Below are 25,238 nucleotides of genomic sequence, written 5' to 3'. Positions count from 1 at the left end.
GTCAGTGCGGAGAATTATGCTACAGCTGAGATTTATGTGCACACCATAGGCCCAGAGGTTCCCCCTCATGCTCCTGTGCCACTGGGCTCTGCATTGTCAGCTTTGTATGTTAGATGTGGCACGAGCATTTTTTCCTAACTACTTCATGCACATTGCTTTGTGGTTGTCTCATGTCCTCCGGCTCTTTGGCTACAGGACACAGACAAGCCGCTGCCTCCTCCCTCATACACCATTAATTATTTTGCAAATTCCTCACGGCCCCTTCTCTTCGTTTCAGAAGGTGATCCCAATGTTTTCAGCCACTAGAGGTCACAGGCTGGACGCACAATGCCTGTCCCCTCACCACCACAGGTGTGGGGGCCTCGGGACCTGACCCTCATCCCCGGTAGCTCATTAAACATTAACCGGAAAACAAACAAACAAACAAACAAACAAGCAAGCGAAAACCCCCCAAAAAAGAAAAACCGACACTCCCACCCCATGTCAAAAATCAGTGCTGTCCCTTTTAGGGCGAGTACCCACCCCTCATCACCTCCACCTCCCCGGGTACGCCCCGCCCCCATGACATCATCCAGCCTTCCGATTGGCTGTCCGCCCCGTCAGGCAGGCGCCGCCAGTCCCGCCCCGCCCCCTCGCCCCGCCTCTGGCCCGTTAGCTTCCCCAGGTGCTCACAGCTCATTGGCAGGCGGCGGTGGCGCTCACCGGCTCCTCTTCTCTTCGATTGGCCGAGCCGGCGGGGCAGGGAGGCGCGGGGCGGGCGCTTCCGCGGTTGCGAGGCGCCGGGTGGCGGTGGCGAGGCCGGGCTGCCCGCTTGGGGGAAGCGCCTTGTCGGCGGGCGGCGGCTCCGCCAGAGGCGGGCGGATTCGGGGCGAGATGGAGCCGTGAGCGGGTGAGTACGGAGCCGGGGTTCGGTCGGCGGCTGCCGGGCGACCCGGCAGCAAAGAAAGGGAGCGGGATGGGGGGAGGGCTCGCGGGGCCTCACCTCGGGGCGGCCGTCGGTGGAGGAGGGCGCGGCGCTCGGCCCCTCTGCGCCCCCCTCCCCGGGTCCCCCCGAGCCCCCCGCCCCGTGGGCGCCGCTGCTTCGCGCCGACCCCTCCCCGCTCGCTCCCCCTCGGAGGGGCTCTCCCTCCCTTTTCTCCCCTCTTTATCAGGGTTGGGAGCGGTGACAGCGGTGTGCTGGGCTCCTGCCCCTCCCGCCGCTCCGTGCCCGCGTTCCGCCGGGCTCGTTTTTCCCAGCGATGCTCGTTCGCCTCTTAGCTGTGCGCTCAGGGCGCTCCATTGCGGAGGCATCCCTATCCCGCGGTGAGATCGTGTGTGAGAGGGGCGTGTCGCTTCAGGCACACGGATGGAAGCTCGGGCCGTCCGCTTCCTAAGTGGAAGTAACCCTCCCGAGGCCTCCCGCGTGCTGCGTCGGTGTTTCTTTATTTTGCATCATGCGGACTTGGTGCTAAGGTGGTCCTGCGCGGTTCTGCCAATCGAGACGAGTGGGCTGAGTAAGGGCTTTCAGGTTTGATGTTGCCTTACCGCTTCCTTTTTGTGTCCTACGTGTCCGGACAGCGTCAGGCCCTCTGCCGTGGAACCTCACGCATACCTGCCCTCAGCTGTAAATAAGTTTTGGAGGCATTCACAGCCTTCCCCTTTAAATCTGTGAACCTTGAGAAAATTCAGTGTGCAATTCTGCCTTTATTTTAAATTTGCGTTTGACATTCGGTGTGAGCTAGTCGTGCTGTAGGTGGGTTTGTGGCTTTTTTTCCAGATTTGCACTGCTTTTACTTTCACGTTGGTTTTACTTTCTTCTACCCAGACATGAATTCGCTATCCCTGGAGGTTCAAGGCCAGGTAGGATGGGTTCCTGGGCAGCTGAGCTGATGGGTGGCAGCCCTGCCTATGGCACGGGATGGGACTGCATGGGCTTTAAGGTCCCTTCCAACCCAACCGTTCAATGATAAATACAAGAATTTTCAACATTGACTTCAAAGTATACCTTGCTGCCACCAGTAAGATGTTTTAATGACACTGTTAGAATCCATATCCCAGAACTGACAGATCTGTAATGCTTATGAGTCTTACTGAATACATAGGTTGCTCTGAAAGTAGTGGCTCCTATTTATTTCCATGGAAACCATAATAGATCCAAGTAGCACAATAACACTGTGTGATAGAGCAAATTCTCAGCTACCAAATGCTATTTTTCAATATAGTTACCACCATTAGCAATGCGTTTTTGCCAGCGATGAACAAAAGCCTCCATGCTGCACACCAGTGGAGGTTGCTGTTGCTATTGCCATTGTTCAAACACACCACCCACCACCTCTACTCTCTCTGTGGACACATCCACTGTTTGCTCGCCTTCAGCATTCAGCAAGCATCAAAGAGTGTCATGTGTGCCATGTTTTCCACATGGGGGAATTAGTAACATACCTTCATTTCATATGCACTTTCATATCAGATGCCATTTTGTCAGGCTGCCCCTCTGCTGCCCTCTGTCACACAGCATCAAAATGTGACAGGATATTGGTGTGAAGGTTCAACCTTTACTACCGTACCACCAATGTGTGCCTCTGATGTTGTGGGCCAACATTATAAAACAGGAGGCGTTACTTTTGGAGCAGCTCTTGTGTTTTCCAAAAACAACTGAATAATTTCAGAGTAGCAAATGAGAGGGCGCCCATTTGTTCCTGTTTGATGCAGTGATGGAATGAGTGATTTGATAACTGTGATTAAATAGAATCTAAAAACATTTAAAAATAAGCGTATGATCTGAAGCTTACTGTGAGCTCCTTCTCTGAGCTTTAGGTTTGAGCTTTCTGCTTGAAGGAGAAAGAGACTCAGGGCTGAAAGGGAATGCCGTAGGCTTTTTACACATGCGCAAATTTTCCAATTTGCCCTTCTTACTCTCCAGACATTAACTCACCGAGTCCCTCCCCGCTTACAATTTAGATACCAAATGTGAATCATAGAATGGCCTGAGTTGAAAAGGACCACAATGATCATCTAGTCTAAACCCTTCTGCTATGTGCAGGATCGCCAACCAGCAGACCAGGCTGCCCAGAGCCACATCCAGCCTGGCCTTGAATGCCTCCAGGGATGGGGCATCCACAACCTCCTTGGGCAGCCTGTTCCAGTGAATCTGGGAGAGGAGTGAAATATTGCCAGTTGTGGCTTCTTGGCATTGCATTGTGTACCAAATGTGAGTAGCACTGTGTTGCCTGATTCCAGCAGTGGCAAAAGCAGCTGCTGCATCCATTTAGCTCAAATGAAAACATCTTCACTCTTAACGTCACATAGGGAAAGGCCCCACGGAAGTCCTTATGCAACGAGTAGACCATTAAATAAAATGTTAAGAGACTGAGTACAGGAGACATTTTTACGTGGGGCTAAGAGAACATGGCAGTCATCCAAACCAGTTTTTCATAGACTGGTAAGTTTTCTTCCCCTTGATTATGGAAATAATAAGAAACTGTTGGGTTTCAGGAGAAGTGCTTTCTCATGACTGTGTTTTATAGCTCCAACTTAGGCTGATATGGTAAAGCAGCAGCATCGTCACAGACCCTTTCACCTTTGAATCTCCAGGTGAGATATACGTACAGGCAATCAAAATACCCCTTAATTTAGTAATAATGCTGGATTCTCTGCACTGTTGAGCCACGATGACGTCGCTGTGTGGTTTTGGTGGAGACTGCTGTAGTTGTAGGGGAAGATCAGAACAGAAGGGATTGGATGTTAGAGGAAGAGCAGATAAATTCTTAGCACGTGTTCATATGTTATCACAAGATGAATTGCTACACACGTTTGGAATGTATGAGCTGTCTCCACGTACGCTTTCTCCCCAAAAGCACAATTTGTAGCAATTCCCAGAGTTTTGTCCTTTTACTCTGTATACCCAGCTGTCCTTCCTCTATTCTGGGTGACAGAACACGGCTGTGTTGGTGTCTGTTTACTGCTGGTAACTCAGTCGCATGATTAAAGATCCCTTTTGAAGAGCACAGCTAATTTCCTCTGTGTAAAAAGAGGCAACAATTAGTACATCTTATTATGGTTATGCAATACTCTTCCTTTAAAGAATTATCAGCCGTGTCCCGAGGGTCAGTGTCTTTTCCTGTTGAAGAGGAAGCAGAAAAAGCAACTGTTCAGCAGCCTGAAACTGTCAAACACCTACTCTGGGGAAAGGCAAATCTAATTATTTCCTGCTGGACACATTGCTGAGCCGAGGCTGAAAACAGAGGATGTGGTTACACAGACGTCTCTCTTGGTGTTGGGGCTGGCTTAAGCTGCTCGTATTCCTATCTGCTTCTTCTTTTTTTTCCCCCACTGTTCTCTGTCTCCTCAGCAGATATGTGTGGCTGGGGGCTGCCTGTTGTGCCGCATCACAGGGCCTGTTTTCAACCTCTGTAGGTTCTGTTGCTCCCCCTGAACCCCCAAAATCAGCGCTGGGGGATGGCAGAAGGATCACAGAGCTGGAGCCGAGCAGAGGGCTGCAGGGATGGTGAGAAGGTACTGCAGCTAAAAGAAGCGCTGTAAGAACCATAGCCTACAACTGTCCCTAGCAGCCTTCTTTTATGGACGTGTGACAAATAGATGGAATGGATGGGCTGGTGGCAGTTCACAGCCTCTCTTCTTTTGTCAGATGCTCTGGTGGTGCTTGGGGAGTTAGTGCGTGGTTGCTGTGTGCGTTTCACCTTCCCTCCTCTGAGTGCTTTGTGGAGTACAAACACTGCAGAGCGGCTTCTTTGAGGGAAATGAATGGCATCGGGGTGAGGACAGTTTACAATACCAGGCTTATGCATGTCTCTGAGGCCAGGCAATGTGTTGAGACTTTTAAACACGGGTCCTCCTCGTGGAGGGCAAACGAGGCGAGTGCTGCACGAGGCGTGCAGCAAACACAGCAACCCGGCATCCGCATGGCGCAGTGTTTGCAGACAGCAGGAAGCAGTGCCAGGAGCAGCAGATCGTTTTCCTTTCATCTTGTTCTGTTCCTGATCTGAGATGCTTATTTTCCACGCAGATAAATGTGAGAGTTTGTCAGTGAGCAAAGTGCTGCAGTTGTTGAAATTGGATTGTTTTCTATTTCAGAAACTGAAGGAATTAATTAAGTTTCCGCAGTGTTCCTTTCTCCCTGCCTCTCCCATTTTCCTGCCTGCATCCAATATCGTTATTCTTGTGTGAAGAAACACTTTGGATTTAGGCACACGACCCTGTCGGAATGAAAAAATTAATACATAATCACGGGTCTTTGTAAATATTGAAAGCTGAAGGCTGAGCTTTTTATTGGGGGGTTTCTTTTGCTCCCTGACCTCATGCCATTTATCTGCTTTTGTTCTTCTGCCGCAAACCAGCATGTCAGCTACATCTACTTATCCTTCCTAATGAAGCTGTGCTCCCTCCTTCAGCTCGCTCTGCTTCTGCTGATCCAGATGAGCTGAGCTTTTGTGGAGCACAGCAGAAGCAGCATAGCACTGGTGCTGCATGCACTGGCAACTTGTTTGTAAACAGCTGACTGCTGGGGGGGACTGCCTCTGTGGAAGTTCCTAAACCACTGAAAGAAGAGCTTTCCCCTCCCTGGAGCTGCTGCGGGTGTGTAGTAAAGTGCATACATCTATTTTCCCATTCTCCAGTGAGACAAATAAATGTGCTGACTACACATTGTCTTCAGAGCCTTCCACATTAGGGGAATAAACAGCGGGTCTTGTTTTGTGAAGTTAAGTTTGTTTTGCAACAAGAGTCTGCATCACTGATTGGGTCAGCCTCAAAGTAATGCTTCCTGTAACGTGTGGCAGTTGTGACTAGTTGCAGGCATGCTAGGGAGCAGTCTGTGAATGCTGCAGCTCTTCGAATTCTGCCCTTTCCAGGGTTTAGTAAAGACACTGAAGATGTCTTCATTGCCCTGTGGATCAATACGGCTGACACCCTGCTTAGCCTTGCTCAAATGAGATCATCCTTTACATGCCATATCCATATCCATGTTATGATGAACTCATTCTTTCTGCAGTTGTTTATAAGTGGGAAGGTACAGGTCTGAGCAGAGTTCAGACAGGATTCACTTTCTGTCGATGATTACAAGGAAACTTTCTCTCCTTTTGAAAGGAAACTGTTACAGAAGCATCCATGGGCTCTACTTGGATGATTTCGTACTTTCTTTCCTTATTTTTTTGCTCCTCCCCAATTTTATAACAATACGAGAAGTTTGCCAGGAGTATGTGATTGCAGCCTCTAGATTTATTTCCATCGCAGCGTGTACAATGGGCATAGTTTATGATGTTTTCAATCCTAGGTGAGAGGGCCAAGTTAATGTTAACCCAAATATAACCATCTCTCTAAATTCTCTCCCACATGTCCAAGCAGACCTGCTTTACAGGATCAGATCACCATGAGTACAAATCTTCTCAAAGTCTCTATCCGAGGGGTAACCCAACTGCTGAAGATGGGCTCTGAACTCTACACTGCTGTGGTCACGTCAGGCTTGTGTATCATGTCAGTGTGTTTCTGAACTGCTCAAACCCCAAGACACCAGTGAAGGCCATACGCCATTGTAATCGCTGCAATAGCAGCCATTTGGCTTGAACATGTAAACACTGACGTATAAACATTTCCACTGGATGGAGAAGTTTATCAGCAAGAAGAGACTTCTGCATTTCTCGGAGATGACACTATTTTTTTTCTTCAGAAAATCTAGGACGGTAGAATTTTCCTGCCTTGACCTCGTGGTCAGAGGAAAAAGGAGGGCTGGAGGAGTGTTTTGATTGTTCTGTAATCAAAGGGCTACAAAAGCAGTGTAGCTGTGGAATTTTGCCAGAAAATATTTCAGTTATCAGATGAATCTTTACTCGCTGGTTGTAAAATAGAAGGAACAGTTAAGAGCTCATTTTCATTACAGCTGTGGGGCTGCTTTGGTCAATTTCTGTAAAGTTTGACTTGATAATTTGACGGCAGAGTGTGTCTGTGTTGTTCCATCTTCATGTGGGATTAAAATTCCAGGGGATGGGTGACTGAATAAGGCTAACGATAAGGCTGGTATTCTGCAGCATCTCTTATTTTGAATGGCACACACATTAAGAGAGAAGGTTGGTGACTGTCCATGCCTGTGGCACGCCACTTTATCTCCTGTGTGGCGTTCAGCTGACAGCAGTAAATCGTATGTTGCAATGGTTTAACCATCTGCTTAGATTGAGCAGGAACTTCCTTGGCAAATAGGACTGAAAGTTTTAGGGTTGACCTTTTATTGTCTGGAGCGTGTGGGATAAAACTAGTGCTTAGCTGAGAAAGAAGGATGAATGCAGGCTGTCCCAGAAGATTACATATAAGAGGGAGACCATCGGCCTCATCGTGTGTCCAGAGCTCCTGGATGTGTTGGAAAGTAAGGAGAGGTAAATAAACTGCGGCAAGGAGGTGACTGAGAACGTGGATCTGAAGTGCTGGAAATGAGTTGGAGCAGCATGATAGTTGTCCAGCTTTATCAGCACTGCTGCAGTCTTAAATGGGAAGAGATTATCCTGTGAGCCATGATTACCGGAAGTTAGGGACTGGCCAGCAGGAGTCTTAGATTGAAATGCATCCCTTCACTTCTCTGTGCTTTCAAATGGGAGAAGTGTTTTCAGGAGCACTTGGGTCCTCCAAACAAACACAAAAATTCAGTCACTGATAATTTAATAGAACAAAAAACCAACCACAGTGTTCATTCACAAGCCACCATTCAGTACTCCCATTTTGATGGTGTGTGCTCACTGCTGTCAGAAGAAAGCTCCAGGAATGTCTTTGCACTTCAGGAAATCTAAGATCCACTCTGTTAAAACGCACAGTTTAATATTATAAGGTTTTACATTTTTTCACTATTCTCATATCTTACCATTGTATCAATTTGGCAGCTTTATGTTATAAAGCAAGCAAACAAAAACCTCTCGTTTTGTGTTCCCACAGTAAACTGAGCAGTTGGGAGTAATTCTAAACATCACTTGTTGCTGAGCACTGTCAGAGGTGGCAGAATGACCTGTTGATTCTGTGGCAGAGCTGTGATGAATGTAGTGCTGATGTGTTTTATTCAAAGAAAAACTGAACCTTTCTCAGTGAACGGTATCATAAAGAAAGCTTCTCAAGCTGGACTGTCTTTCCCTTTTTTTAAATTTGTATCAGTATTGTAAATCCCTTCTCCTACAGACTGTTAATTAGATGAGAATTGGCCAAGTGGATGTGCAATTCATTACTGATATCAGAGGGTTCTTGCAAATGTTGATACTCTGATTATCCAAGCATCTAGCTGTGGTTGTTCTTTCTTCATTCCAATCAGTGTAATTGGCTTTATCCCTTCACATATTAGTGTCATACAGCACAGCTCATTCTCTTTTTTCTTTCTTTCTCTCCCCACTCCAGCTATGTTAAAGCTTACGTTAAGCCCCTTAGATCTGAAGTTTGTATCTGGGGAGGTTGCTGGGTTTCTTTTGTTTCCTCCTATTGGCAGGATGTTATAGTATCCCAGCTACACTTCTGTGTATCCACAGAGTGAGTGGTGCTGTTGTCTGGGAAGCCCTGAAGTCTGAAAAGCCCAGAGGTGAAAATGGAATGGGAACTCAATATTAAAACCTTCCTGTGATTTGTTTTTTTTTTTTTTTTTTTTTTAAATGTGACTAAGGAAGTAGAAATGAAAGTACATTACACATCAACTTCTGACCCCTTTATATTGCTGTTTGAAAGAGGTTTTCCAGAGCCTCTGAAGTAATTATTTTCTAGCCAAGTGTGGCTGTGAATGCATCCTAAAAAATACTGCCAAAGAAAACGGTTGTGCTACCTCAGTACACTTGTGAAGTTTTGAGATGGGATGATTCTCTTCTCCCTTTTATCCAGGATCCCCATGGCAGTCTTGGCGAATCTACTTTGAATGTACTTTTGTTTTTTTCCTTTTTTTTTTTTTTTTTTTTTTTTTTAAACCTTTCCCTGTTTTCATTTGGCTGGACTACATGGCGTAATGAACTAGTCATAACAGTCTCCAACTTCTACCATCCAGTGTTTGAGGAAATATTTCGGTACAAGGACAGGAAGATTGAGTGTATCATCTGCCGAGTATTCTGGCTTAGTAAATCTCAAACAATGCATTCTTCAGAACTGACATACCAACAGTACTGCAGTACAAGTTCTGCTGTGGAAGGAGCATGGATATGTGTATATCAGCATGGCAGTCTCCGTTTTCAGTCCAACTTTCTTGGAATATGCCAGCTTAATTAAAGGCAGTGGGAAAATAGGGACCCAGAAAGGACTTGCTCCTTAATCTTAAGGGCAAGAACAGGCTGTGTGTGTGTTTTTTTTGAAGATCCCTAATTATGTGTCCTGTTTTCCGTTTCAGTGACTGGAGAGAGAGCTGCTGGCATGGAAGTGAGCTGGGTTTGTTCGTGGGAACTCTGAGTAAGGTATGTATTATGTTCCCTGTGTTGTCTTCAGTCTGTACCTTTTGTTCTTATGTGCTGAACTGATATTTACTTGTGGTCACTGATTGTGAGGGTTAGTAGTGTGCTGAAGGTGGATATCTTGAATTTGTGCTAGTGCTGGGCAGCATCAGCTATCCAGTGAGAACTTTGTAGTGTTGAGTATAAATGTACTCTTGTGGCCCTTTTGTTGTTGCCTAACAATTAGTCCTGTCTGTTGCAGATTAGCTTGTACTGTATTGCAAACTTTTCTTCCTGTGTGTCTTTTTATAATGGTTCTTGTATATCTGGACTGATTTAATCAAGTTTGTAACGCCAGGCAGTTGCACTATCCTGTAAAATTGGGGTGTCTTCCAAGCTGTGACTGAGATTGCCACGATACAGTAGTGTCCAAAGAAGAGAATGATATATTCAGACATTATCTGTGGTCCCAAGCTGAGTCTTACAGCAAAGAGCAGGAAATGTTTTAATCTATTCTAGCACTGGAATATGTCTTGTTTTAGATGTTCTTTCTGTGCTGGCTCTTAGTATTGCTGCTTCAGAGATGTTGGTCTTTTTTTCGGTTGAATTTCTTGTCCTTTGAGTTGACAAGGAACAACAGCAGCAGTAGCAGTACTCCACACCAGCATCACCCTGACATGTTCTTTACCCACATCCATTAAATTTATGCATAAGGAAGCAACTCTTGAGTATTTAAGATTTCTTCTCAATAAACTACTTTGCTTAGACAAGGCAGCAGTATTGATGTGTGCTTCTGTGTGAATTACTGAAGAAAAATCTATTTTTCAGTAGTAGAGAAAGCTGGGGTTGCAAAGTCAGCCCTCACAGGGGAAAAAGGGTAATAGAAAGACCTGGTAATTCAGTTGCAATTGCTGGACTTCCACTTAAATGAATGTCACACAAGATAGCAGCATTAGGAGGTGCCAGTAAAATTCAAAGAAATTTGTATTCCTCACCCAGCCTGCATTGATGGGGAGGAGAAGCAAAGTCCTTTCAGTTTGGTCTAATTTTTGTAGACAGCCTATGCTGTCATGAGTAAAGAATGCAGCTGGGGTCAGAAAACTTCTTGTAGTCTGTTTCAGGCTTTGGTTTCACAGTAGGCCAAACGTAGGCTAACTGAAAGCTGCTGCTTGTCAGTGGGCCCTGTTCCTCTGGTTTTGGTGGTGGTTTCTGTTTTTTTTTTTTTTTTTAATTTTTGTATTGTATCTAATGAACCTGTGGTTCCAGGTTTCAAATAGTTAGCGTTGTAGAGGACAACCATTTTTCAAGGCGTAGCTTTCCATCAACCAGAGCTCTGAGCTGTTCTGCTTTGTGGCTGTAGTCACTGGATTTGAAGCATAGCAAGTAAGAATTTACAAATGAAATGGGAAAATGTAATGCATACATGGACTTATATTCTCCATCATAATGCATGATCACACTGAAGTAGGTACAATATTAAAGTATTCTCTTACTCACACAAGTGACTTGCCAGAAAGCCTTTCCATAAATTCCTTAGGATAGTTCAAGTGCTGCAATTTTGTCTGCTCCGTTGTGCTAATAAGAATACTTGTTCCATGAGACCGTTTGGGGAGCTGAACTGATTGAAATGAGACTGCTTTTCCTTTATGGCTTTTTTTCTTTTACAATGTATTTTCCTTTTGGTTAGGCTAGATTAGTTCCCCGAGCTATCTCAGCCTCCTTACCCAAGTCACTTGTCTGTTATGCCCTAGATACTTGAATTTCTGTCCCAAAGTTAAAATCTTCTGTTTAAAAGCTTATTGTTTCTTGGGAAGTCTTATTTCCAGACTCCTCTTGTCCACTTACTTTCGCTTTCAAATCCACCCTGAGTGCATATTCAACATGAGCTCCTTCATTCCTCCTCGGCCCCTGAGTTCTCCTGCCATGAATTCCTGAGTCGAAGCTCATATGTGGCACAGACCTTCAACATTCTCTTTCCTAGTTTGCTGCAGCCTTCTTGCTGCCAGTGATTGCTGTTGCCATATGCCTTTCACTGCTGTCTGGGTCAAAATCCTTAGCTTCATCTACTTGTCCCTATGGAGGGACAGGAGGAATGCCTTGCCTCTTACATGTGGGAAACCTTAAAAAACGCACCAATGACAATTGCAGGAAAGTCAGCAGAAGGTGTTGAAAAACAGGCGTAGGACAATCCTGTTCTAAGCACTCCACAGTTCATCGTGCATCTCTTTGGCACCAGTGCTAGCCTGAACAGCTTGCTCCCCTTCAGTGCTCCCTCTGTTTTGCTGGCATAGCTTATTTTGTGGCCATGGTGAGCCACTCTGGGGAACAGAGCCTCCTGGAAAGAAGTGGTTTTTGCTAGCTTATTTTTCATCTGATCCAGTACATGTTGTCTCCATAAGATTTATGCTAGTTTCACAATGAGGAAGGTATGAGAGTGGGAATGTGTAGCAGACTGCTTAGGTTGGCACTGCTTTTGGATGTTTAAGTGTGCTCTTTGACATTACCGTTGAGTTGATCTTTCAGCAAGCTGCTCTTGCAAAGGCTGGTCAAACCTCCAGGCAGCTGTGCACTCCTGCTTCTTCTTTGCATCGGAGTTGGCTGTTTGTGCAGCCACAGGGCACGTAGCTAGATGATTCCTGTAGAAAATGGTTTCTCATCTTTTGCAGAGTTAGTTGTCCGCTGTTTCAGCTGACGGGAGTCGCTCTGTGGGTGTACGAAAAGATGGGCAGAAGAGAAGCAGCAGGAACAAGAGCTCAGTAGGAGAAGGCTGGATTCCTTTTAGCTATCAAGTTGAGCTATATCATGGCCAACACCTAAAATATACCAGCGTAGCCATTGACGCAGGAGATGGGAACATCACGTCTTTTTTGCTCACTTGCATTCTTTGAACCTCAGTGAAAACTGTTTCTTCTTTAGTAGCTATCATCTTTACTCTCACAATCTAGGTGATGAATTCGACACAATGGTTTAAGGCTTAATGTCCCCTGAAAGCAGAAGGCTGTCTGCCTCATTCATTCTTTGGGCTTGAATAAGAACTCTTAAAATCCGTGGGGAGTTTTTTTTTGGGGGGTTTTTTTTTTTTTTGAGCAAAGATTGTTTATTATAAATACCATTGTGATTCTAAAACTAGTTTTGATATTATCTTCAGTGTAGCCAGAGTTCCACTGAGACTGAAAGCCACCAACTTCCTCCAAATGTGTATTTAATCATGAAAAGTATTTCTTAAGCATCTGGAATGCAAAACTACATTTCTTGGCCAGTAATTTGTGGTTTTAAGAAATGAATGTTTGTTAACAATTTTTGAAAACCTCTTAGAGACTTCTATCACTGCTGGCCTGAGTAGAACGAAAGCCAGTACCTTATGAAGATAATATTTATGGCATGGAAATATGGTTCTTGATGAGAGGTCTTTAAAATCAGGTGGGAGGCTGTGTGCAGGGCCTTAACAGTGCAGTGGCAGTTAGGATGCTGTTGCTTTGCATTAGACATGTTCTTTGGATCCTTTTCCTCTCAAGTCCTAACATCTCTATACAGATGTTCATGCTTTTTGCCTGATAAGATTCCTTGCTGTTTTCTTGCTAGCCTGTACGTGTCTTTTGACTCTTTGTAGTGATAGATTTGCTGGAGGCAATAGTGTAGAGGCTTCTGGTAGTGATTCATGGTGATTCAAAATTGGCCTCTCTCTCTGTAGGGTTACTGGTGCTGCACATTCAGTGTTCTTTGGCTCCAGATAGAAAGTTGTACCCATCCATTTCTTATCAGCATCTTTGTTCATGTGTTGCAAACTTTGGATTTTTAATGGAAGCATTGTAGGATAGTGGCTTGTGATAATGCTAAAATGGACAGTTTACACCTTCAAATTATCAGTGCTAATCCAGAAGAAATGTGATTACTTCTTGCCTGTTGTTGCCCAATCCCCCCAGTAAGTGTGAAAATGAAGGAAACTGCCTGACCCACTTAACCCCGTGTGAATTGCCTTTGCATATGTGTTAAAATGCCATAATCTAAGATCCCTCTTTAGCACTCTGTAGTTTTGTTCATTAACTTAACGGTATAATCCTGGAGGTCAGTCCATTTGTGACTTTTATTTGGTATCTGAAGAGAAGGAGAATCACCTGACTGGTTTCACTCTGATCCTTGCAGCATCTCAAAGCTAATGAGGTATTCTGGCTTACGTCTGCTGCAAGCATCAGTTATCCTTTCTAGTTGTTATTCTTTTTATTTGTATAATACCTGGGAGTATAGTTGCCTTTGGACATGACACATCATTGACTTCTCTTCTTATTCATTTCAAACAGCAGCCACTTAAAGCTGTTTTGCCCTAAGATTGCCTCTTTTCCTGACCAGATGATTTCAGCTGGCAAGATCATTTAGAAGAAGGGTGCTCTTAAATTTAAAGGGAAAACTATTTTCTCAAAATAACCCAGTTGCACACACAAGCTCTTGCTGTTAACTGCTGCAGGTTGCTTAGCAATTCTTAAATTGGTAGGAAATTGCCACTATCCTGACAACTCAGCCCCCAAAACGGAAACGAGAGAGTTTTTTATGGAGATGTCCTTGCTTGATTTGGGAATTGTGCTGTGCATTTTCCTCTTTTTTTTTTTTTTTTTTTTGTCTTCTGTACCCTCCTGATTTTTATTGATTTGTTTTTTAAATTCCTTGGAGGTTTTACTTTGGTTGTTGAGGCTTCATGTTAGGGAAGGGGGTGCTGTTTTTTGGTTCAATTAAACACTCCGTGTCAAGGTGTTAATTACACCATGAGCACGTGAGTATTGCTGAATTCGAGAAGTCTAATGCATAAAGACTTAGTGCGTGTGTTCTTGTCCATCATGAGTGTTGGACAGGTGAACTACATAACACTTTAAGGTTACACTCCTACCAGAAATAGCCATCCTGATTTCTTTTTCATTTTTTGTACCCCATTCTCTCTCATTCTAGCCTAGTTGCGTGGCTGAGTGGCAAACCAGATCAGGAACTGGTGCAGATTACAACTACCAATTTGTATGCGTGTGGCCAAGTCAGGTTTAACCTGGATCAGTTCCTTGATCTGGTTCAGCCTGTGCTGGCCAGCGGGAGGTGAGGAATGAGCAGGCTGGACTGTCATAGGCAATATCAGTGCAGTGTCTAATCAGAGGATGTGGTCTTACGATAAAACTAAATTGGTGTATGCAATCTCTTGCCAAAAGAGGTGGTCTTGGATGCGTGGCTTTGTTGCTTGCTTGTACCAGTGTTGATGCTTGTCTTGCCTTATGGTGGACTGATTAATGGAGCTAAAATGGCAGGCAACTAATCCTGAGTATCCATCCCACCACCCCCCAGTCATCTTTCAGCTTGGCTCCATGAGCTAACTCACTGCAAGTCTGACAGGTTTCAGTACTGCATGTATCTGTGTTGTTTCTCTTTCACCTTGTTGGCCCTGAGCTATCCTTTAGGGATTCTGCTCGAGCAGCTCTGCAAGAAGTTTCAGTAAGTAATTTTGTAATGTGGTGAACACGAAGTAGAGTACTTCATCACCAGGGAGTAAGCTCATCAGGTTTACTGTGTGTTTGGTGTGATAATGACATTGGGATGGCAAGACGATGCACCTATAAAGAGCAATTTGATTTTTATAAAGATCTTTTGCCAAACATTCACATTGGATATGGTTTTTCATCTTCTGCTTTGCTCACAAATGACTCCACCGTGTTTGTCTGTCTGAAATTGAAGTCTGTTAGATGCCTCTGGAAGTCAGAAAGGGATGAAAATTATGTGTGTATTTCAATGCAGTGTCTAATGTTTCTTTAGAGTGGTTCCATCTTCCTAGCTCTCTACTCTTGTGTTGTTGAGGCAATGCTGTTGTGCTTTATAGCAATGTAATGTGAGCACTCCTGGCTCCTGAGAGCTTGCTGTTGTCCCTGCCTCATGGTGATATGCTGTGTATGTAGTTGGCAGTGGGAAATGGACTCTTCTGAATAACCCAGGAAAAACTCATTATCAAATTGAATTGATTCCCCGTTTGGAAAAGAGGTAGCATGAGGACAGAAAGGAGCAACTGAGCAGTGGAGGACTTGAGTATTGCTTAAGCTGATATTACATCTAGGGGATCATAGCCTCATGTTCTAGAACCAGCTGGATGCAACACAGCAAAATGCTTTATCTGGTTATCTGGCTAGCAACAGATCTGAATCCTTGAGAGTGCTCACCCTGAAACCCTTGTGGAGTAGAAGAAATGCTTGCTCTTACAGGCTGTCCATCAGCTTCTGCGTGACTCATTTAAAGATCTTTATGGTATGGAACATTTCTCTATGGGAAAGTTTCTAATCTGTTTGAAAATGACAGACAAAAAACATCTTAAAATTTTAATTGGGCTCTAAGTATTAGCGTGTGTAACCAATTGATCATTCTACAATGACACTTTAAGAGTGGTATGACTGTCTGGGAAGCCTAATAGCAGCCTTGCTGTTGGTTACAGAGAAGGATTCCATGCCTTTCGCAGGAGATCTGTGACTTCAAACTAATGAGACATGGATGGTTATAAATCCTCAAAGCATCTTCCTGATCCCTGTATGCCCTCATCAGTCTTGTAATTGAGAACACCAAAATTAACACCCCCCCCCCCAATTACAGCATTTTCTATAGTCTGGTGGACCACAGGCATTTATTATTTTTTTAAATGGGGATATGTTGCATATTGTTGAGTCATAGCATTGATCTGAAAAAAGCTCTTTTTCCTTTAGGTTGTGGCTAGATGTTTGGAAGTATTAGTAATGTAGGCAGGTTCTGTCCTCAGTGGTGTGCTGGCACAAGCATTGGTGTGGCTGCATGGCACATTGTACCAGGGACCTGATTTATCAGGGGTTATCCAAAGGTTGGGTTTTTACATTGATAAACCAATGAGAAACCTGATCCATGTGCTTCTGCAGAAATGGGAGAGGTTGTGGAGGATGCAGGATTTCTTCATTCCTTTCATGGTTCATTTCAGTTTAGCTTTGAGCTGCATCCCTACTTGCTGGTGCAACAGAGGGCTTGGTGAAAGGGGAAAAATGAATGTTCAGGCAAGGGACAGCAAGAGTTTCTAAGCTGTGTTACTTTCAGTGTAAACAGACATTGAATGACATGCCAACCCAGATTGAGAAGATGCCTTCCATCTCTGCCATCTTCTTCATGAGTTAGGAAACCTGCAGCTTTTCAGGTGCAGTTCTTGCAATGATCCAAGCCTTGTGCTGGAGCTCTTCAAGGCGATTTGCTGGAGAAACTCTGGTTTATAATCCCAGTATCACTTGGCATGGTGTTGCACAGGGTTGCACAGCAGTCTGTTGTGCCACAGCTAATCTCCTGCCCTCTTCTCTCTTATGGCTGAACTAAGCTGGGCTGCTTTTTCTGTAGCATGGTACTGTGCTTTTACATAAAGGAGCCATAACTAGATTAGGAAAAGTGATTATTTTACAGCTGTTAAAATATTGTTTGAAATGAGATTTTCCTAGTTTTTACAAATTCCTGTTTAGCAGAAAATCCAGCTGCCACAAGTTCCTAAGTCCATTTTCTATCTTCATAGCTTAGGCCGTTCCCATGCATTTGAGCCATTTAAAATTCTTTTTTTTTTTTTTCCTTGTGGAAGAGGAAGGAACTCCTTTTCTACGGTGGAAATTAAACCTCCTGCCATTTTAATCCTGACGAGGTAGGTGTTAGATGCCAGTCACCTGTCTGTAGATTCAGAGCTGACTGCACTTGTGCTCCTGCAGTATCTGACCTAGCCACCATTTGGTACTAGGCAAATTTTCTCCAGCACATCTCCTTTAAGAAAACAGATTGGCAGTAGGCCCCTTAAGACCACTTCTTTTAGCCCCTTGGCCTCCCATCACTACAAGGACAGGGCCTGGAGTCCATTTTATTGGTCAGAATTTAACTCTTTGCAGCCTTCAAAACGATTCTTTTAGCTGACCAAACAATTCAAGTCTGTAGCTGAAGGGCGTGCGCTTCTGGGCTTTCTGTATCCATTGCGAAGAGAAGAAGAGCACCAGCCCATTTGATTCTCATTGCAGATTACCGTTAAAATTTGCTCTCAAATGGATGTGAGCGTTATTTGCTTTGGACAGGAAACGTATGAAGAGGGAGGCAGGCACATTCTTGCCGAACTGTAACTGAAGAAATGCGAATACTTCATATGGCAGTAAGCTTTGGCTCAGTCTCATTTGTTTTGTTACAACAAGCACCAGCTTCAGTCAGTGGTTTTTGTTGTTTTCTTTTTGTCCTCTCCACCCTTCTTTTCCCTGCTTCTCCTCAGATCGTGACATTGGGTCCTGGGAATGAATGTCTGACAAGAGGAATGAAATAGCATGTATTCATTACCAGTAACTCTTATGTTGCACCCCGTGTATACTGAACAAGTTTTTGAGACAAATGTACCACCACTTAAAACTCTGTTCTGCGCGTTACGGAGCAAACATTGCTCACAAATGAAGTACAAAACTGAAATAGAAGCAGGGGGAATGACTATTTGAACTACTTTATCAGCTATTAACGTGTTGAATGTTGTCACATGCGTGCATGTTAACCAAGAGCATTAAGTGGGGGATTCTTAATTAAAAAAACGTGTTGTTAAAGATATTGCTCCAAGTTGGTACTTTGTGAGTGGTTTCTGGAAGATCGTCCAGATGTTTTTTACTTTGCTTCTTTGCAGCTAGCTCTGCCTCCATTTTGAAGCTCTGGAAAAACTTTGCTTGATACATGACTGTGGTAGTGCTGGGCTTCAGAGGAGCAGTGTACTAAGAAGCAGGAACCTTTCACCGTCATTAATCAAATCCAAATATGATTGCCCTTGTATACTTACACTCTCTGTTACTGTTTAGACTTTAACACAGTAACCATTCCATCGGAGACTTCCAGCTGGTTTGTTTCTGTTTAAATGAGTGAACATAAACGAATTTTAACATGGTGGTGGCTTTTAAACAGTTCTTTAAAGAATTAAGGAAGTACATGAAAAAAAAAAATCAAAACTGCTTCTTAGTTTAATCATTTAAACCCCCTTAGATATTGCACAATTCAGTTACTGTGGCTGTTTTAGACAAAAAAGCTTTTCTGTATACTTCATATATGAAGTATATTCTGTATACTTCATATATTTTTCTGTATACTTCATATATATATTTTTCTTGCATTCATTTTCACCAGTAGTGAGAGGAGAGAACAGGATAAGAGAATTATTTTTGAAATACAAATTACATTATGTGAAAATCCTCATTTGTTGTATTCAGCTGTTCTTCCAGGTATATTTTGAAGCCTTATTTTGCCTGGCTGGATTTCATATTGACAGTTGTCCTGTTAAAACACCATTGCTGATATGAAAGGAGAGTCATCAAGAGTTCGTTAAGATTCTAAATAGGCTAACTTCAGTGGAAGCTGGAGTATGGAGACCAACACAATCCATGCTGTTTACTGTTCTCATCTTCTCAAGATTTGGTTCCTACAGTAATAACAGCTGAGTTTCCCTTAAGTTTTAAAGAGAATGATATTAACTTGTAGTTTTCATCCATAGTTTCTGTGGTGACCCTGTTGGAGACATAAGCAAGTTTATAAACTTGTGTTCTGCAGGTTTCAGTTAGTGGACGAGTTTCAGTTGAGAATGATAACACACGCACTCTGTTAAAGAGCCTGTTTCTCAAGAGCGTGGAGGTGCCACAGTGAACTGGAGGTATGGGTTGGGAGTCTGCCATGAAATTTACTTTGTGGTTTGTCTTGCAGGTTGCCATCACGAAAGCCAAAGTGGATTTCTCCGGCGTGGTGTGCCTGCCCCCTTCCGTCATTGCTGGAAATGGGCTGGACGGAGGAGGGGCTGGCGAAAATGACGATGAGCCGGTGTTGGTGTCCCTTTCGGCGGCCCCCAGCCCTCAGAGCGAAGCTGTTGCCAATGAGCTGCAGGAGCTCTCCTTGCAGCCCGAGCTGACCCTCAGCCTCCACCATGGCCGAAACCCCAACCTTCCTCCGCTCAGCGAAAGGAAGAATGGTAAGTGGTACGGTGAGCTCCATTGGCTGGCTCACAGGGAACACCGTGGTGTTGATCTGGTACATGTTTGGATGGCAGTGCTGCTTCTTAAAGCATTTGATTCATACGAAGAGCTAATGATCTGGTGTTGATGAAACCAGTTAGATTACTGTATTAGATAAACACTAGAAACAGCTTCCATGTGATTTGTGATGACTAAAAGTTTGCCAGGCCAAGAGAGAATCAAAGGAAGTATGAGCTCATTCTCAGATTAGAGCCATCAAGGATCTGTACATTTTTCTTGGCCACCTTGGTTTGTACATTACCAAGGGTGAGTAATCTTTCTCACCGCGAGCGTCTGAAAAGTTCTGTCATACTTGTTAGAAGGAGGGACAGGATCTTGAGTTAACAATGAAATATCCTACTAGGCCCTCTAAGTCCTAGCGTGAGAATGGCCAGCACGTTTCTCAAGTTGTGGTTGGACAGAATGGACAGCAAACAAAGGAATCCCTTTAACTGTCACTGGGTGACCAAAGTTTCCATTTCGAGGAGGTAAACTGCGTGAAGTTCAGGATTTCCAGGCTGCCATGAAACTTTTGTGTATTCAGCCACATCCTGGTAAAACTGATGAAACCATTTGGTAACAGGTGGCTTCTGTTTGTGAATTCCTCTTGATCATCTCTCTTTACCCCATGGGGTATGTGTTGGTGGCTCTTGACAGAGTGAAGGGCTTGTTATGTAATTGCTGTAGTGAATTGCTTGTTATCAACTGTACGTGCAAGATGCTAGAGACTTCTGGATGCCTTGTAGTGTTAGGCATTATGTGCATTGTACAGGGCTGCACGTCACAGTGTATTGCAAATGCTACAGAGTTGTGGAGTGGCTTTATAGCCAGTACTTAATGTTTATGATAAAGTGATATGGAATATGTGCACTTTAGAAAAGTAGTTTAGATTGGATGGATACCACACTTGACACGCTTGGTTCATCGGCTTCAGAAATTGAGTGTGCCTTTCCCTGAAAAGTCTATTAGTGTTTTGCTGGTTGGAAGAGTTAATTTCAACCCAAAATATTGTTTCCAGAAGGACAGCAAAAACTTCCTTGTTCATATACATTATGCCATGGTTTTGTGATTGTGGTCATTTTCAAAGGCCTTAAAAGCGGAGAAGCTAGAAATTGCAAGGGCAGAACAAAAAGCTAATAGTCATTAATGTTTGTAGGCTTCAAATTATAAGATAAAAGACAACGGATGAGGATAAAGAGTGGTGGTGGAAAAGAAAAGAAAACAGAATATTAGTCAGCATGGCAGACTCTGATCACAACACATTCCAACTTGTGATAGGCTTGGGTGTTTTATAGTTATGATGGCAAGGCAATGTTTCTAATTAATTTTAAAGAAAGTAGTTCTGAGCATGGTAGAGGGATTGAAGGCAGCATGGGTAAAACAAATGATTCTTTGCCTCCAAAGCCTGACAGCTAGCCAACTGAATGTGACAATGGGAATTTACTGGAGGTAGAATTCTTCATAGGGAAGGAGACATAATAAAGGATCCGGGAAGGAGAACAAGCAGTTATTCTTGATATCACAAAGTAAGGGGATGCTACTACTGGGAACTGACAGGAGTACCTAGTTAGGGAAAAGAACCTTGTCGCAGCGCTTTGAATAGATAAAGCCGGGACAAAACAGGATTTATTATGGTTAGAGAAAGGATATTCTTTTACAGAAAACATAAAGTCCGTATACAATTCAGTAGTTTGGGTAGTTTAAAAAATGGCATATTGGGAAAATTTTAGAGAAATCAGTGATTTTCGTTTTCTCTATCAAAATGTTATTTTTTGGGGCTCAACCTCGAAGCTTTGTCGTTGTGGGCTGCCAGCCTACTTGACTGGAATAGGTGAAATACAGCTGGGTTTAAAAATTATATAAAAAATAGAGCACCTCTATCCATACCTTTTGCCAAAGAGAATAAGGATATTCCCGGATGTGACTCATGAGGTGGGTCCCTTCAGAGCTGCTTCTCTATCAATACTCAGCTCAGCAGCAGCAGTTGGACTGTTGGAGGAGCAGCTTTTCAGACAAGGCATAAAGTCCAAAGTCTCCACTGCAGACTACCTGACTTTATCTTCAGATGTATACAGTGTACTTTTCTACCAGGCTGTGATATGTTATGTGCTGCTTGTGTGTACGTTTGTTCAAGTTCTGTGGGACTGAAAAATGCTGTTGAAATGGGGCTATCTGCAAACTTGTCACAACATAAAAGGAGACTTGGCTTAGTGAGTTGTTGAGAAACACAGCTGATGTGTTTTGAGTTGATAACTAGCTCTCCTAAATGGGAACTTTTCAGCTACCTTGGGGAAAAAGTCGCATGCTTGTTGAAAGTATTGAGCTTATGAGGAATCTCTGTTGCTGTGCCATTGGCTTCAAACGTTTTCAACAATCTTTAGAGATGGTCTGCTAGTTGAGATAGCAATCTGAACATTTGAGCGATCCTTAATGGTCGCAGAAGCCTATCTTGTGCAGTGAAACTGCTTCTGTGACAATTTGCCAAATTCCAAGTATGAGGAAGATTGAAGACGAGTGGTGGTGGGAAGGGAGGAGATGGTAAAATCCGAGACTTGCTGGAAGCTGCCTATCTGTGTCAAAGGGTCTCCTGGTCGCAGCTCTAGACAGGCATTGCTGACTCACAGCTGCAGGAAGGACTTAGGCTGAACTGCTCTAACACGTTAACCCTTTAGGCAACCTGCTTACGGAAGGCTTTCCTTATCTGTGGATACCTGTAGAAAAAGAATACATGGATTTCTGCTGAATTTGTTACTTCAGGCAATGATTCTGGAATGTAAACAATTAGCTGAGGTAAAATAGAAAATTCTTTGGCATGTAAAGCATCATAGATTGTATATCCTATGGGAGAACTGGGGGTGCAGTCCTGTGTACACATGCTGCCACATGCCCTAGGACAGTAAATTCTTTTTTCCCTACTTGAGCAGGGCTGGAGAGCAGCTCCAGACTGTACCTTTGTGTTTTCTTATTTGTTTTTATTTTGTTTGTTTTTCAGACCCAAGCTCCACTTCATGTTCTTCTCTTACCACAGCTATGCTTTTTGTAGGTCCTTGGGTGGGTGGCTGTAAAGGCTTTAAAAATCTTGGCTGGGTTGTTGTTATTAAATTATACTAAATTAAAATGAGACAAAAGATCATAAGGGTATTTGTGAAGTACTGAAACGTAACGAGTAGATAAGAAACATTTTTTGTCAATTTGATGGAAGGGAGCCATATGCGGTAAGGTGTTCATAAAATATTTTGACACATTTATGAGGTTCTAATCAGACATTAAGCTTAATGAATCATTTAAGGTGTAGGCATGTAATTGGTCTTTTTGTTTTATAATGATTTTTTTAACCTGAAATTCGCATTGTGTTTCTTTCCCTTTTTTACCCATGTTCAATGAAGCCTTGATCCCACTACTTTCTTAAACTGAGAGATTACCAGTGACTGACTCACTCTCCTTACACAAGCCAAAAAAGGTCATCATAGTTATCTGAAGCTGTTAAGAATCTTGATGTTTTTTCAGTTATGTGCTGAGATGCCAAGATGACTTTTTCAGACCCTTGGGGCTAGGCTGAGAGTAAGGGTCCTGATAAATGTGGTTACAAAAAAAAAAAAAAAAAAGAAAAAAACAGAGTATAAATATAGAATCTTAGGCAGATTGGTCATTTCTAATCAAGATCATCCATCTGTTTAGCTTTCATTTTAAATTGTGTTTACTCCCCTAGTTTATTAGCCACTGTTTTCCCCGGATGAATTCAGAGTTACCTCTGTGCTAAGCTCATGAAAAGCTTTGTGTTTTAAAAGCCTGCCACTATTGTGGTGCTTCTCTGTTGGCTTCTTTAAGGTCAGGTAACATTCTTTCGAATGATCTGCTGCATGTTGATTACAGGTTTGGACAAAACTTGCACCGGCCTGTCAGTTCTTTGGGGTTTACGTGATCTGGGATGCTTGTCTTCACCCAAGTGCCATGTGTGCTGGGGGAAGGAAGCTGACTGGAATGCGTGGAATTTCAGTATGACTTGAAGTCACATAGCAGGCATGTGCTTTAGGTATCAGAAGGTACTCCCTTTACAGCGAAGACCTGGTGCTGTGCAAAGCATGCGATTAATTGGTGCCACAGAAGCTGATGGAGAATATATCTGCTTACAAATTGCAGCATGGAACTTTTAAAAATGGTTCTAAGGAGCTGATTTAGTGCCTAGTCCGTTTACTGTTAAAATATGGAAGTATCAGGGCACCTGGTTTTATTACAAGGAATTGTGTGGGTGATTGCTGCTATAATTCTTTTGTTAGTTTATGTGTTCCAGTCTCCTTCCTCTTCTCTTTCCTGTCCTGGATTGTCATATTGAACAGGCAGATTCAGAAAATACTTCCAGATTTAACTCAGAAAGTTTTTGCAAATTGTATAGCTGTTGTCTTGCAACTGTTACTTAAAAAAAAAAAAAATTGATAATGTCATCTTAAAATCATGACATAATGGTCCTTTTAAGAAGTGCTTGTTGTGACTTGAAGGTAAGAATGCACGCTTATCAACAAGAGTTGTATTTTATTCCTGTGGAAGGAGTGTTTTACAGATGGAATCATTCTGAAATCATTTTCTCGGTCTAGAGGATTTCTGGAAGAATGTGACTCAAAGTTGCACTTAATTACCAAGTGATGATTTCTGCCTCATCAATTTACATAGGAGGAAGATTCTTTAGTCTGTATGGTAACAAAGGACTGAGGCAGGAAATGCACAGCTCTCTCTGATCTGTCCTTCACACACATTCCAGGGAGGCTGGCTGTTTTCTCTTTTGTGTGAGTAAGTGGAATGGTTGTTAGAATGAAAACAAGCAGTCTATCTTGGATAGATTTGATCTAAGGGACTGCGTCCCAGGAGACTATAAATTTAGTATGCTGTCTGAAAATCTCTGATAGAGCTATGAGAGTCGGAGCATGATGGAAATGACTGGCCTGTTACTGGTGGGAGCTACTAAGCAACTGAGAAGTGGTAATCTCTTGAAATATTTAAAACAAACAAACTTTTAAATAGCAATGGGGGAATAGTTGATCTGGAGGGAGTAATGCCAAAGGCAGCTTTAATGTGGTGGCTTTAGTAAGTTAGCTCTTAACACAGTTTTTGTTAGTTCCTGATAAAGTTGACATGATTGTAATGCCTTTCCCCAGTCACTGGTGTGTAATAGCCCTCTCTCCTATGTTTCTCCTTTTTAGTTCCTTTCTTATTCCAGTTTGTCTTTGATTTTTCAAGGTTAAGGGCTGCTGGGTGATCACATATGCATAGCATTTAGTACCTATTTAATGAAAACACTTATTTTGGGTGAATTTCAACTGTTCACTGAACAGGTCAGACCCAGATTTGGGCAGTTGTTTTGTTTACATAAGTAAGGTCTCTTTTTGCTTTTTTAAGCACTACTTTTTTCAGCACTAGTGAGGCCGCACCTCGAGTACTGTGTCCAGTTTTGGGCCCCTCACTGCAAGAAAGATATTGAGGCCCTGGAACGTGTTCAGAGGAGGGCAACAAAGCTGGTGAGGGGTCTGGAACACAGGCCATATGAGGAGAGGCTGAAGGAGCTGGGAATGTTCAGCCTGGAGAAGAGGAGGCTCAGGGGAGACCTCATTGCTCTCTATAACTTCCTGAAGGGAGGTTGTAGTGAGCTGGGGGTCGGCCTCTTCTCTCGTGTCATTAGTGATAGGACCAGAGGGAATGGCTTCAAGCTACGGCAGGGGAGATTCAGGCTGGACATTAGGAAGTATTACTTTTCAGAAAGGGTGGTCAGGCACTGGAATGGACTGCCCAGGGAGGTGGTGAAGTCACCGAGCCTGGGGGTGTTCAAGGAAAGACTGGATGTTGTGTTGAG

At 43.4% G+C, this 25,238-nt stretch overlaps 1 protein-coding gene across 1 annotated transcript in view; it reads left to right on the top strand.

Moving 5' to 3' along the window:
• Positions 1 to 327: 327 nt before the first annotated feature.
• The window catches only part of MRTFA (myocardin related transcription factor A), a gene marked incomplete at its 5' end in the record, with an annotated part of 95,104 nt that continues 70,193 nt past the window's right edge, over positions 328 to 25,238 (top strand). Inside the window, 5 exons of the mRNA XM_079532827.1 lie at positions 328 to 351; positions 510 to 889; positions 14,310 to 14,447; positions 15,575 to 15,638; positions 19,092 to 19,353. Of these exons, the coding sequence (XP_079388953.1) occupies positions 328 to 351; positions 510 to 889; positions 14,310 to 14,447; positions 15,575 to 15,638; positions 19,092 to 19,353 (868 nt within the window). The remainder of the gene's footprint in view (positions 352 to 509; positions 890 to 14,309; positions 14,448 to 15,574; positions 15,639 to 19,091; positions 19,354 to 25,238) is intronic.

Source organism: Tetrao urogallus, assembly GCF_951394365.1.
Source record: "Tetrao urogallus genome assembly, chromosome: 1".
Taxonomy (NCBI): domain Eukaryota; kingdom Metazoa; phylum Chordata; class Aves; order Galliformes; family Phasianidae; genus Tetrao; species Tetrao urogallus.
Note: the sequence above shows the minus strand (reverse complement) of the source record. Positions and strands in the feature narration are given on the sequence as shown.